A 15,360-nucleotide genomic window follows, 5' to 3' on the forward strand; every position below is an offset into this window, starting at 1 on the left:
TTAAATTAGGAGGAAAAGAGGCACACTTTGGCTCGATTTAAGTATTTAAGGATAAAGCCAGCCAAGATTTTGGTCAGTAGACCATCATTACGGTATTTGGGATTTGCCCAGATGGAGATTTAGTCACTAAAACTGTAGTATTACCCTCAAATTCTCCTTTCTTGCCATTGATGGAGTTCTGTTAAAAATGCAGAATCCTTGTATTTTTGTGAGACTTAAAGGGATAGTTCAGGTGTTTTGAAGTGGGGTTGTATGAGGTACTTATCTATAGTCAGTGTATTACCTACAGTAGATAATAGCGAAGCAATGTACTGCTGTGTTCACTGCTTTAACTTGCCGTCAGACAGCTCTTTCTGATGGAGAACTGAAGCTGTTTTATGCTCTCTTCAAAGCCACCAGACTCCATTGAGAATACAGTAATGTTACCTCGCAGAACACAGGGGTTACTGGTCTACTGCTGCCTTGATCAGTTAATTTGTTTGTGTTTTGTGTTACTTCGGTGAATCCGAACTAACCCTTTAAAACACCAAATACTCCTGTCTGTTTCTCCAAACTCCATCTTCTGACTATGGAGAAGTACCTCATACAACCCCACTTCAAAACACCCAAACCATCCCTTTAACATCAACACAAAATCAAGAGTTGCTGGCCGGCCTTCAAAGACTCATGTCAGCGACTAAAATAACCTTGATTCATTTCTCCTTTCAGGTCAGTTCCTGTATGAGGAAGTGGGAGTGGCGAAGCTTCCTGCACAAGCCGGCATGAAGCCGTCGTCCGTCCTGAAGGTGAAGGACCGCTCGGTGCCGGTGGTCCAGAAGAGCAGGAGGATCTACAGCGGGACGCAGAGCGTGGACTGCTGGTTCGCCCGCAACAACGCAGCCAAGCTGATAGACGGACAGTACGAGGACTATTTGATGTCACACATGTTCGACACGGGGGACTGGCCACACGGGACCAACGCAGTGTGATACCACGAACTGTAGCGGTGGCGTTTATGTGACTTAACTCATTTTACTCTGTATCCATAGCACATCCCAGCGGATCATGTTTCCAAATGACAAAACTTCACATTTCAGCTTTCTTTTTGCCTCTTTTGAATATATTTTTGTACTATTTCTAATGAAAATTAAATGTTTTTTTTTATTATATTATGTGTATTATTTTTTACAATAATTTGTAATTGTAAATAAAACAATTAAACCCACATTTTCAGGTGGTTTTCTGAGACATACATGTGGGAATGCATTTTTCTTTGCACACTAAAGATGTATGTCAACATGTTTTAAAGCTGTAAATCACACCTGGTTACCACGGAGACCAGCACCGGTAACTAACCCCTTGTCCCAGCGTCAATGACTAGATGCACACCTAACACACACATACAGCTCCATAGTGCTCCCTGTCATCAGCTGGAGGTCACAGGGCTGCTGGCCCCGCCCACACAGGTGTGCTCCGGCCAGGTCCGCGCTCCGGTTGTCTGTCATCGCCGCTGCCTCGCCCCCGCAGGAATTCAACACCAGACACCAGTTCATGTGTCAATCATCTTTATTCATAGTACAGATTAAAGACATTCGGTATAGAAGCACCGCGGCACGTTACGGCCTGCTAACGACAGGACGCGTTGTGCCTTTTTATCCACATGTTCATAAAATACACAAGATACTGGAATACAAAATAAAACACAGACGTTGATAACTGTTGACCTTTTGGCTTTTAAACCGTAAATGTTAACGGGAGAATGGAAATGTTTACCACCTGTAGTTTGGCGATGACTCTCAAAATTCTCCCATTTGCTATTTTCACTAAAAACTTCCTATTCCACTGTTGTTACCACAGATTGGACCACAAGATATATAAAGTCAAATACATATACAAATATGAACAGAATAAATAAATGTGCCAAAAGTTTAATACACAGCTGCTGAATCATCCCACTGAGAGTATTACTATGACAGAGTAGGAGGGCCATTCTTAGTGGGAAGAATCTGAGATTTTGAGAATAAAATAAGAATATTTTAAGAGAAAGAAAAGTCAGAATGTTATGAAAATAAAGTTGTAGGTTAAAAACAAAAAAAAAATGTTCTAGGGCTGTTTTTAGTGCTATCAATCGATTAAAATAGTTAATCGCAATTAATCGCAAATGAATCGCACATATGTTCAAAATGTACCTTAAAGGAAGATTTGTCAAGTATTTAATCAACTTGGTTTTGCTTTATGCAAATGTATGTATATATTTATCACTGGAAATCAATTAACAACATAAAACAATGCCAAATATTGTCCAGAAACCCTCACAGGTACTGCATTTAGCTTAAAAAATATGCTCAAATCACAACATGGCAAACTGCAGCCCAACAGGCAACAACAGCTATCAGTGTGTCAGTGTGCTGACTTGCCCCAAACTGCATGTGATTATCATAAAGTGGGCATGTCTGTAAAGGGGAGACTCGTGGGTACCCATAGAACCCATTTTCATTCACATATCTTGAGGTCAGAGGTCAAGGGACCCCTTTGAAAATGGCTATGCCAGTTTTTCCTCGCCAAAATTTAGCGTAAGTTTGGAGAGTTATTTAACCTCCTTCACGACAAGCTAGTATGACATGGTTGGTACCAATGGATTCACTAAGTTCGGTAGTTTCATATGATACCAGTATCTTCACTCTAGTTCCCAAAGCCTCCCATATAACCCTTCATGAAACCCCAACTTGTTGTTTTTACACCTCGGATTTTGTGCGGACAAAACCAACAAGATATAATATGCTAATTAAAGAGATTTAGAGATGTTAGTAGGTACATTTTGTTACTTTTGGACAGAGCCAGGCTGTTCCCCCCTGTTTCCAGTCTTTATGCTCAGCTAAGCTAAACTAACCATCTCCTGGCTGTGGCTTCATATTTAGCGTACAGACATGAGATATCATATATCATCACATTTGTTTTGTAAAATTATGACTTTATTCTTGTAATATTACAACTTTTTCTCATAAAATTGGGACTTTTTCCTCAAAATATTCTGACATTATTCTGAAAATCTCAGGTTTTTTTTGGCCCCAGTACTCCATTGTATACAACGAATATAAAAATCATTGCAGAAACATAGTGTAATCTGGTCCTTTAAACCATCACATGAAACCACTTCCTGCCCACATATATATATATATATATATATTTGTTTTTAAAAGCAGCCTGTTGCAAAGAGCTAAACACTTTCCATAGAACCACTACTTTCAACATGTTTGGTCCTTCATGACTGCAAAAAACACAAGACCATTAACCGTCTTTCAAGCTTAAAGTAAGCAGCCGGAGGGAGAAATCGCCAGAATGACTATAATTACACCTTAATTTAAAAGGTGGATTTGATTATATTTGACGGCGTATCATCTTAAAGCATTCATATATATGTATACTAGCTCCTCTTTGGAATATGATACACGATAAATGACTCTCTTTAGAGCTGCTTCATTTCCAAAAGTCCCCGCCGTGGAGAGAAGACAGATTTATTTCAGTCTTTGTCATTACCACCCGCACGTTTTACCCCGCAGGCGCTGCCCTCCTTAATAATCTCTCTCCACTTACCCTTCAGTTGTGGTTACTCTGATGTTCTCTTGCAGCAAACAGAGGCAGCAAGGTGAGAGGATAAAGAGCTTCTAATTCCCAAGATGCTATTTGATTTACGTGCATGCACGGAGTCAGTGCAGAGAGGAAAGCAGATAAGGCTGTAGTGTGAAGCTGATATTTAGACCTTTGAGGAGTTAAGGGTGCAATGTTTGTTTGCGTTTGTGATCATATTTAGGCTCTTAAGAGTGTGTTGTGTGTGCGGATAGTAGATGGACGAGTAGCTTCACCTGGGTTTACACCACCACCCAGCTGGGTCTCAGCGGTCCTCCAGAGTACAGCACATGAGGGACCGGTCCAGCATCGCTTGGGTCTTCCTCCCCCTCCGAAGCCTCGTCGGTGTCTGTATCAACCATCAGTAGCACCTGAGAGAACACAGAAGGTGTTGATGAATGTGGGCCGCAGAACAAATAAGACAAAGTAGAATCACATAGCTGCATCATTGATGAAAAAGCTGGGAAATTTCTCAGCTCTGCATTCCCAGCTTAAAGTGGAAAATATCCCGCAGCCTGGAAGACGCTCTCCTGCAGCAGCAGGGATTCAAATCCCAACGGAGCAAAATTCCCCATTTATATGATGACATTTACGGCATTATAAAACCTCCACATGTTGCTTTATGTTAGGGTTTGACATGTGGGAAAGCTGATATGAAGACCACTTTGAAGAGCGGTACAGATATTGGGATAAAGACTGTCTCTCCTAGTGTCTTTTTGTCACTACGGGCTAATCGTCTCCATGATAACCTTGATGTCACACGCAGCAACACCAGCCACAACAACAGCATTGTGACTATAGCTTTGAGTGCCACCCCCACCAAGTCCTCGTCCAAGTCAATGCCTCTCTATCCGTCGTCCTCCTCCACTCGTTCACTCCACTTTCCATAACATCAGCGCGTGGAAACCACTTCTAAATGTCACTCTTATTCCCGGGATGAAGGCTTGATTTATAGCCGCCTGGCATATGACCAGGGGAAAGGAAAGAAGAGGGGAGGGAGGGAGGGGTAAACACTCTCATCCCTCTGAACACGAGGGTCATGCACTCCGACAGTCATTTGCCCTGACGTCTATCGGTTCAATCTTTCCTGAGAGAGGGGAAAGAAAGAAGAAATGACTTCTGTGCTGTGTGGAAGCGGCAGCTATTAAAGGGATTCCCTGAACACAACAACAGGCCTGTTAAAGTTCCCCAGATAAACCAGAGCTCGATCCAAAACTCACAGGAGACGATTAAAATGTCTGATCGCGTGCGATGCGTATCACGCAACTGCCAGTTTGATTCCAGTCGAGGACTTTTGTTGCATGTCTGTCGCTTTCTTTTTTGCTTACTGTCTCTGTATTGTCAGACTGTAAGTAAATAAAGCTATAAAAAAAAAAATAATTCACCCAAACTACAAAATAAATTTGTCAAATAAGTTGTGGACACCTTTCTGACCTACACTACATGGCCAAAAGTGTGTGGATACCACAAAAATAAGGTGGGTTTTGAACAACAAATTGGGTTGGAGGCAGAAATCTGGGCAAAATAAATCCATTATTATTATACTTTTGTAATTTGGGTGGAACGGTCCTTTAACATATCACTTGAAGTGGCGCTCATAAATGTACTGTAAGTATGTTCTTATTATTACAAGATAATTATGATCAAATAATAACTCAGAAAGCAAATCATGCAAATAATTTAGCGGGGTTGTTACATCAAATTTAAACTTAAATCAGAAAGATGATTTCCATTTGTGAAATTAAAAAAATAATAAAATTTAAAAAAATTAAAATTAAAATTAAATAAATAAATAAATAAATAAATAAATAAGAAAATCAGTTTTACAGATCTGTCGATTAAATCAACTAAATCGTATGGCGTGTTAGTCGACTAGGAATTTCTTTGGTCGTGGACAGCCCTAAAAATTAAAAAAAAACTCTCTGCATGAATAATTACCACTAAGGGAGAGTGAGAAAACATGTTTTTGTGATTTGTATGAACTCATCTTTTTAATTTGCAGAACAACACACAATTCAAAAACGTCATCAAAACCATGACAACACGCTCTACTTTTAACCAAAAACTGATCTCGGGGGGCTTCAGCACTTGTGTCATGACGATGAAAAAAAATCCAAAAGCAGAAAAATTTAAATAATCTTGAAAGGAATTACAAAATTTAATATTTTTTCTCTTAAGGTGGAAAGAAACCTCCACAGAAAAACACAGTAACTAGGGAGGAGAGGGAGTCTGACTCAGTATTTCTTGGACTGGATTCTCCTGGGTTTGTTCCTCATTAGATCAAATGTAGAGAGAGAACATGTGTGTGTGCGTGTGTGTCTATGTGTGTGTCTGTGTGTGTCTACGCTATGCTTATCCCACCAAAACAACAGGTGCGGTTGACACCCAGCGTGACCGTGTGGGTGCATCAACCATCAACGCCCATTTTCACACACATTAAAGTCTTAAAGATATTAAACTGTCACATTCTTGTTTGGGAACGGGCTTCAGGGAACATCAAAAGTAATCCCTTTAAAAGGCCCGAGAGCAGATGGGTCCTTCTGATATCTCTAAGTGGTCTGGTGAGAACGCATTTTACAAAGACATGGAAACAGAAATCAGGGGGAAAGTTCTGTTAAATGTTTTGAACGTGATCCTCTTGTTTGTATCAATTCCTGATTACAGATCCAATGAACTTGAACGGAGATGATCTCCAGAACGAAGCAGCTGGTTTAATCACGTCAGTGACTAAAAATGATAACCGGCTGTTAACCAGAGCTCACGTTGCTCTCTGCTCCTGTTGGTGGATTTATTAAAGTTTTTCTCACCCGTGACTCCTCGCTGTTCGCCCAGGGCAGCGAGTCGGCCTTCTTCACCGAGCTGTCGCAGGAGTCGTCCAGGCTCTTCATCGTCTTGTACTTCCTCATCATCAGGCTGTCGACCACCCAGAACATGATGGACTGTGGGAGGAGCCATAGAGACCAGACTGGGGTTACTAAAGACTAAACTCACTTCTTATTAAAAGACCTTAATGGGTACTCCTGTCAGTTTCTCCAAACTGGGGACGTACCGATCGTCATCTACTGTAGATAATACACTGACTATGGATAAGTACCTCATACAACCCCACTTCAAAACACTAAAACTATCCCTTCAACACAAGGTAATGTGGCAACTAGATGATGAAAGTGCTGCTCACGTTCACTATGAAGGGCACGATGAGCATGACCAGCACCAGCTCCACTTGAGGGTTCGCAATGTAGCTCAGCAGCACCTCCTGCAACTGGAACAGAGGACAGGAAAGTTTAACACACTGACATCAGGACAAACAAAAAGCTGTTACTTGGTTTCAATAAAGAGCTTTTGAGAACCACCATCTAAAGGTGGTTATAAAACTTGATAAACCACTGAATTCCTCTAATTCTATGGTGATGTTTGGTATAAAAATGATCAGTAGTAATATAATGATAGTTTGTGTATTTATGTATTGATATGGACCAATTTCCTCCCTATACTTTAACACTATCCAAGCGGAAAAACATGTATTTTTAGAATATACTGTATATTCTGTTTAGCCTTTCATACCGATTTATTAAAATATTACACTTGTATATGTTTTGTGTACAGCATGTATAACATATATGCATGCGTTTATTATATTTTATTTACTCTGGTCTATAACATTTTCAGATTATCTTTTTTTGTATCTATATACTATATAATTATAAGTGTAACATGTTTATAAAAAGGCTATAAATTGCTATTGTGGTTGATTTGTATTAAACTCAGCTCACTTTATTTAAAGCCATGGGTCCATATTGAAACAGATCAAATTTACAAACAAACAAAACATTATCAATGTTGCAATAGAATTAAATCTGAATGAAATGGGCCATAATCATGTAAAACAAATACAAATAGACAGACCGAAGCACAGAGAGACTTGATTCTAAACTGCACCAGAATAAACTGTGTTACTGCTAATATTTATAATCACAGTTTATAAAAGAAAGAGCACAGAGACCATCTCTAAACAAAGGAAGTAGGGTCTCCAGAGCTTTACAAAACTCCTTCTATTGGGAAATGGATAATTAAATAATAAACATATAACCCGCTTTTTCATTCCTTAGAAGGGCATCTGTTGCCATCACAAAGGCTAATTTGATTAAATAAATATGACCCCCAATGTCATGCAAACAAACCGTCCTTCAAATACATGAACACTGCCTCTATGTTTCCATTAAAATCAAAAAACAAGTCATTTTTATCCTCAACTTGTTTATTCTCTCTCGAGTCTTGATGGCTTTTAAATGCTGCCAGAGAATTTCAAACGCCAAAATAGAAATGAGAGAAGTTTGTTAAAATGTGCAGATTTTATCATGGAGTCTGGTTGACCTGGCTAAGATCAGTTTGGGATGTACATTTTTGTTTCTGTTTGACACAATAAAAAAAAGTGAAAAACCTGGTTTCAGTTTAAGTAAAGTGGGATTCATGTCAGATGATACCGTCACATGACACCATCTTTCCCATAAGACCTGAGAGCACCACAAGTAGCTATAAGATCTCCTTACTTTGGACCATCCGGGGACGAGCAGCACAAGGCTGATCACACCTTTCTCCAGCACCATGATGAGCAGGTAGATGCCACACTGACCGAGCCACGCTGCTGCCTGGGGAGGGTCACCTGGAGGAGAAGAGGTTGACACACATCAGTAAAGTGGCCATCACATATAAACACTTCATTATAGCCAGTCTTCACGTGCTTTCTAAATCAAAAGCAGGACTAAAAGAATGCAAGTAGTTTTCTATTTTACCCAAATTAAAAAAGATTATATTCTTTATTTCAATTAAAAGTACTTATTTTGGGCCCACCAGAATTTCTTTTTATTTCATTCATTCATTTATTTATTTTGATGGAAAAAAAAACATATATTTATTATTTCATTTATTATATTATTTACTTTGGCCCCCCCAGAATTATTTTTTATTTAATTTGATTTATTTTGATGAAAAAAGAAAACATATATTTCTTATTTAATGTGATTATATTATTCACTTTGGCCCACTGTAATTATTTTTTTTATTTAATTTTATTTATTTTGATGAACATTTTTATTTTATTTTATTATATCATTTATTTTGTTCCACCAGATTTTTTTTCTTATTATTTAATTTTATTTATTACAATTTTTAGCACCTGTATTTCTTAAATTCGTTGCGCAATGCAAAATTTGTTGTAGTAAATATGTGCAGGACACATTCAGAATAAGTCAGGGTTGATTTCATCAATTTGTTTGACTAATGTCAACTTGCAAAGAAACAACCCTTTAGCTTTGACATATTTCCAATGTAAACACGCTACATTTTACAACTACTTTAAACTACTACGTCCAAGATCAAGAATGTATTTTCATGCTCCATGTCAATAAAAATCTTAGAAACTGTTCTGCATCTTGAGTAGGATATAAAAGGTCTGTTACACAAGTAGACACAAAGGGGGACAGGTCTGTCATTAAGACAGGAAGAAGGGAGAAGAAAGTATGGTAGGAAATCTCTGTTAATTACTTCAGCTAAACAGATATCATGTATTCATTTTCTTGTAAGAGTGATCAACCTCATGAACCTGTGCCTGTTATGATGACTGTGTAAATATAGACATGTCAGGCCATCCTGACCTTGAATAAATACAAGCGTGTGAGACCTGGCACTGGTGACGGGAGACGTGACACTGGTGATAAACAAGTAATCAATAATGGGATTATCAAGATCAGGAGGTGGCGCTCAGGGTTGCTGTAACTTCTTCAAGCTCCTATGAAACTGTGTATACATCTGCTGTAAACATGTGCTGTGACAGACTAAATACTGGTCTTTGTTACTTTAATAAAGACTTCACTTCCTACTGTTTGCTACCACAAAAGAGACAGACAGAGAGAAAGGGGAAATAGAGGAAAGAAATAAACCACTGATCATATATAAACTTGATCATTAAAGAGGAGTGAGATGGAAACCTAATCAGCCTCACAAGTTGTTTCAAGGAAATTTTCCATCACACAAGGAAGGAAGGAAAAACTACAGTATGTGAGTGAGTGTAATAACTGGCGTGGAGTTAATCCCCCTCTGAAGCCACCAGTGGGAATGTTTTCCAGACTGGGTTGCAGCTGGAGATGCTGGCTCTCCTCCCTGTCTACCTCCAGTGGGTCTGCAGCGCCCTCTGGTGGCGGAAAACCACGGCTGCAAGCTAGTGTAATTTTCCTAAAAATAACTCCTCTGTCATTTTAGAAACAAAAAGGTGAAAGAAAAGAGATTTTCCACTCACCATATTCTCCAAACATGAGCAGCGTCCACTGCTTGTACTCAACTAGTCTGGACACCAACTTCACAGCCAGCCAGATGAGCAGCATCCCCAACGTGGCATCCAGCAGGAAGTTCATCAGATACCTTTGGTAAAAAAATTAGAAATCACATTCTCAGTGAGAGAGAGCCCTGACAGTCGGACCGTCTTGTTTGTGCTGATCAATAACTCACAGGGAGCACGGGTCCTGTTCGGTGAGCGTGGACAGGAAGACGTTGGCAAAGTGGATGAAAAGAGCACCGATGGCCTGCTTGGATGTGTCGAAAAACCTGGGAAAAAAAACATTTTTGATGAATTCGATTTCTTTATTCTATTGTGTTGCATGTTTAAAAAATGTATTCTAAACATTTTAATGTCAAGAAACCCCAATATTATATTCAGACTAGACAGCAGGAGGAGAAATGTGAAGCTTTTTATTGTCCAGGTTGGTTCATTTGATCAATCCCTGAGAGAAATTACAGTTCAACCAACATTTTCTTTAATAAAAGTAAAGAACAGTGACTGTCCAGCTTACTTTGAAAGGATGTCCTCGGTATAAGATCTGGAAAATATCCGAGGCACTCTGATTGTGAATTAAAAATCCTTTATTCAGACATGGATAACACCCACTAACGTGTCAGTCAAGTCTTCATCAGGGTGTGTAGTTTGGTGAGAACAGGTGTTCAAAATTAAAATCTGATCAAGGGGTCATGGGACCTGAGTCACATGACATGAGAATACTACCCACTTTAAACAATGATAATAGACCTATCAAAATATATGTATAAAGTGTGAAAAGACAAATAATATGCTGATATAAATTATAATGCTCCCCCAAAAAATTAAAATACTACTACTACTACTACTAATAATAATATATAAAAAATATAAAAATAAATAAATATGAAAATTAAAAAAATAATAATAAATAAAAATAATAATAATAATATATAAAAAAAAATTAAAATAAATATCATAATAAAAAAATAAAAAAATAAATAAATAGTGTTTTTTTAGTATAAAGTTTGACAGGGAACACTGTGTTGCTATACTATACTTTAATGTATACATTATATCGTTTTGAACTGCATGTTTTCAAGCCCTTTGCAGTTCCCTCCGGTTTCTGTTTACCATCATTACTTTTTCCCCCTAACATCGGTCGCTAAGACTTTGGACAAGTACTACCTAAGTCACACTGTTGAGCCCCACGCTGTTGCTCTCAGTTTATACCCTTGGTTATATATTACTTTTGTCTGTATTCATTCATTTGCGTCACATTTCCTTTCATTTTATTTATTTTTTTATTATTTTTGTATTACTTTTTTAAATAACTTTTTTATATTTGTATATATTATATATTCCATCATTATTTTTGTGAGCATTATAATTTATATTAGCACATTTGTCTTTTAACACTTTATACAGTACATATACATATATTTTGATATGTCCATTGTCATTTTATTGTGTCAAGTGGGTACCCCCCTGATGTTTGAATAAAGGATTTTAAATTCACAATCAGAGTGCCTATACCAAGGACTTCCTTTCAAAGTAAGCTGGTCAGTCACTGTTCTTCATTTTTATTTGACTACTTGCCCCATCCTTGAAGAGCACCTGTTTTTTTACTTCATTTTCAACACCAACTTTCCTGACCCAGTGCAGCAATTTTTCATTTTCTTGACTTTAATAGACTTTACTCATCTATGCAAGCGTGTCAAATGTAAGAATATAGGACATGATAACGAAGAAGAAACATTTCTGACCAGATCCTCCACGGTCGTCTGATCCCTACAGGCTCCCGGAACCTCTTCACTGCAAACAAACAAAAAAAGAAAGTCAATCAGTTAATCAATATCGTTCCCACTGGACTTGTGTTTATCCTGTAAAACCTCAACATGTAACACAGTTTCTTTGACCTCTGCCATGAGCCTCATCTCTCTCTACAGGGTTGAAGGGCAGAGGGTGAGTGAGGACAGATGAAACACAGACATTCACATATCATCCTTTTCTTTTTTCTTTTGCATGCTGCCACAACGCTTCGTTCCTCCCCACCGGGCTCAGGGTAAACAGACGCTCACTGTTCCTCTATCTCGCCATCTAACAAGGTCAGAGAATGTGACTCGGCATGTAAACACATGAGCGAGGCTTCCTGCAGACGTGTTTGACATCTGTAATCTCCTAATAGCAGCGTTTTTTAGAGCAGAGTGTAATTATTCACAAGTTGTATTCACATTTATTCATATCGGATTGGTGCGCTGTATCAGCCGATACCCAAAGTCCAGGTATCGCTAACTGAAAAAGTCAGATCGGTGCATCCCTTAAAAACAGGCATTGCATCAACCAGACATTCAACTGAAAAGTCTCACAGTCTGTTGGCTAACAAACCTTTCTCTCTTCACAAAAATGCTCAAATCTAACTGGTTTTAAATTCAGAGTTTTGCATTAAAGAGCTGCGGTAGCTCTACTGGAGGTTCAGGATTATGTGAGTGCAGCAACAATGACGAGTCAATGGAAGGAAACTCACAGAAATAGCTTTGAGGAAGAGCACTCTAAACACAGATCGGTGAAGGGATGCATGACGCAGGCTCGGCTGTGACTTGGCATACGGCCACCGTGATCATAGCTGAAGGGCTCTTAATGCTCCGCCGCACACAAATAATGTGGTATAAATATTAACAGATGCATGTGCTTTGACCAAGAACGACACTTGTGAGCATGCTGAGAACAGGAAAGGAAAAAAAAACGTGAGCGAGAGAGAGAGAAGGGGGGGTATTGATTTCTCTACTAATAAGTAACTGAGTGGAGGTTAGAGCTCATTGATCTCACTCACCCTCAAGGCTTGGTCTAATTCTGCAACACTTCACTGCTCTCAACACGGCTGCATTGACCTTTTAAAACCAAACTCTAATTATTAGATCATAAGCCGACACACTCGTGGAATAAGTGATGCTACACAGGATGCACAGGCTTTTAGATTTATCTCATTTCCATGTTTCTCATATGTCCATCATTGGACATATGAGGTTGTGTGCTCATGCATTAAAAATGAGATGTTACTAAGTGTTCCTACTTGACTCAGTATCAATCCCACCTTTCAGCTGCGGACGTATTAAACGTTGCCTGTGGTGCCAAACTGGTAATGCCCGGCATTCTCCGAGTCAGCTGCCACAGAATCACAAGTTATTTAGCAGTCAATAATAGCCATTGTTCGGCGTAATAATCTGGCTGTGAAGGAGCATCTTGTTTTGCTGTTAAGGCAGCGACCCAAAAACACTGAGAAAGTGACTGAAGCTCTGATATATTTCACTTAAAACTGCCTATACTCTGTGATACTAGTTATATATCACAATTAAAAACAGATATTAACTCTGAAGTTCTTTAAATCAATCATAACAGAAGTCAGTGTTATGTTTTCTCAATATTAAATTTCACTTAACAAACATACAGATAATGTATCTGTATGCTGTTGGCAGGTGTTTTGGTTATTAATGGGCAGCAACAACAAAGCCATGGATCCAAAATCTGCCATTCTGCCACAGGGAGAGATCATGACGACACTTCCCTTAAAAACCTCGCAATTTGTGCTGCTGCTTTGCTTATAGGCACACAAACCAGTGTGGTAGGTATACCTTATTTTGTATGGTTAATTTGGGTCTTAAAGGCAAATTCGGTGTATAGATATGACACAAACCGTGCGTAATTTTCCTACAATATGCACTTAAAGAAAGGATTCACATAGATTGCTGCCACTCATAGCAACCGTCTTATTTAATGGATGTGGAACATGTTTGTGGTGGCAATTAATTAACAAAAAAGCTGAAATTCCTTCATAATGTGTTATGTTTACAGCACCTACCCAGACAACATTTGTATGTGGGGCCCATGTAGGTAGTAAATGGGCTGAAAAATGGGCCCTATATGGGATTGTCCATGGGTTCCATAATGGCCCCATGCCTATTGCCCTTGTGGGTTTCATGCAGGAGTACACTGGGTGTTATATCGGCCCAATCTGGGCAACATAAACCAAAACCCATCTCGGCCCCAGAATTAAGTTCTATGTGGGAACTACATGGGGACTACATGGCCTGAAATATGGGTTGTAAGTGGGTTTGTCCACAGTTTCCATGTTGGCTCCATGCACTAATTTCCCATTAGTGACCCAACTAGGACCCACACAGGTAGCCCACATGGGGTGGGACCAACTTAGTTGACCCAAGTGGGCGCCATTTGTGTTGCCCATTCTGAGCCAATGCACTAATTACCCATTAGTGACCCACCTAGAACCCACTTGGGTAGACCTACTTAGTTGACCCAAGTGGGCCCCAGATAAGATACCCATTTTGGTGCCCATACCCACTTAGTACCCAGGTACCCCCAGCATAACCCATGTGGGGCCCACATAACCATGTTGGCTGGATATAATGCATGCCGAATTTAATAGAGCTCCCTTATTAGCCAAATAATGTTTAATGAGTTTAATTCAAGTGTGCATTTTTGTCAAAAAAGCAAGGAAATATTAAATTTGCATATTTTTCAATGGAATTTGGTGCAGCTCTAATGAGGCAATCAAACGTCAACAACACGCCACGTGGACTAGTGTAAACCTTTTAAAAGCCAGTTTTCTGCAACTTTGTGTTTGTGTGCATCCTCTCACTGGTAAACACTAAAGAGGTGTTGAGTTATATTGAAGTTTTAAGCCCAGATATTGAGTTATATTGCAGTTTTAAGAGCAGATACTCACACATTAGTGTGCTGAAGGCAACGACAGCCAGCAGTCCCTGGATCAGGACGCCGAACCGGTCCGTCAGAGCTCCGTTATCACAGCCTTGAGGACTCGCCTTGTTGATATCAGACATGTTACTGACTTCAACAACACCATCACTGTCCAGGAATCTCTTCACCAAGAAGACCCCGCTGTATCCGTACATGTCCATGTTGATAAAAACAACAACAATAGAGACAAAAGGAGATCCTCCCTTAAGAAGGAGCTTAACCTTTCTTTCTTTTACTCCAGAAAAAAATCAATTTCCAGCTTTCAATTCAAGGTAAAGTTCTCCCTCAGTGTTCCCAGAGGCTGATGCTACATCTCGTGATGCAAAAACATAACAATTGAATCGATTATCTGACTCACATCCATGTTTTTATGGCAACGAAAAAAACACCTGTCAAGCTGCTAGAGGTTAGACCATAGCTTCCGGTTGAAAAAGGTGATTTCAAAATAAAAGGCATCCCTGTTTCAGAAAAACAAAAGAGGCTACAAACTGAGTTGCTGTTCCTCAATGTGTCCTACAAATGTCACATATTATAATTTCAGCTTTTGTATTAAAGCAACCTTAAAGGTCCCATATTGTAAAAAGTGAGATTTCCATGTCTTTTATATTATAAAGCAGGTTTAAGTGATATATAATCAGGAAGGCCAGCTCTGTCCTGGGATGCCCCCTGGA

At 39.1% G+C, this 15,360-nt stretch overlaps 2 protein-coding genes across 5 annotated transcripts in view; one reads left to right on the plus strand and one right to left on the minus strand.

The window, feature by feature from the left end:
* itih5 (inter-alpha-trypsin inhibitor heavy chain 5) overlaps positions 1-1,229 on the plus strand; it is a 16,695-nt gene extending 15,466 nt beyond the window's left edge. Inside the window, exon 14 of the mRNA XM_037761161.1 lies at positions 709-1,229. Coding sequence (XP_037617089.1) covers positions 709-968 — 260 coding nt within the window. The 3' untranslated portion in view covers positions 969-1,229. The remainder of the gene's footprint in view (positions 1-708) is intronic.
* tmem110l (transmembrane protein 110, like) overlaps positions 1-15,111 on the minus strand; it is a 26,141-nt gene extending 11,030 nt beyond the window's left edge. For 3 of the 4 annotated variants that reach the window (XR_005205622.1, XR_005205621.1, XM_037761174.1), the window contains exons 1-8: positions 14,658-15,111; positions 11,680-11,728; positions 10,111-10,206; positions 9,902-10,023; positions 8,157-8,269; positions 6,785-6,868; positions 6,414-6,545; positions 3,843-3,977 (exon numbers count right to left, since the gene is read on the minus strand). Coding sequence is in view for 2 of the 4 variants with exons in the window: in XM_037761174.1 (XP_037617102.1) it covers positions 3,849-3,977; positions 6,414-6,545; positions 6,785-6,868; positions 8,157-8,269; positions 9,902-10,023; positions 10,111-10,206; positions 11,680-11,728; positions 14,658-14,850 (918 nt within the window). In the remaining 2 variants the exon portion in view is untranslated. Of the gene's footprint in view, positions 1-3,045; positions 3,978-6,413; positions 6,546-6,784; positions 6,869-8,156; positions 8,270-9,901; positions 10,024-10,110; positions 10,207-11,679; positions 11,729-14,657 lie in introns of those variants that run through there. The other variant, XM_037761173.1, reaches the window with a different exon arrangement.
* Positions 15,112-15,360: the final 249 nt, after the last annotated feature.

Source organism: Sebastes umbrosus, chromosome 23 (assembly GCF_015220745.1).
Source record: "Sebastes umbrosus isolate fSebUmb1 chromosome 23, fSebUmb1.pri, whole genome shotgun sequence".
Classification (NCBI taxonomy): domain Eukaryota; kingdom Metazoa; phylum Chordata; class Actinopteri; order Perciformes; family Sebastidae; genus Sebastes; species Sebastes umbrosus.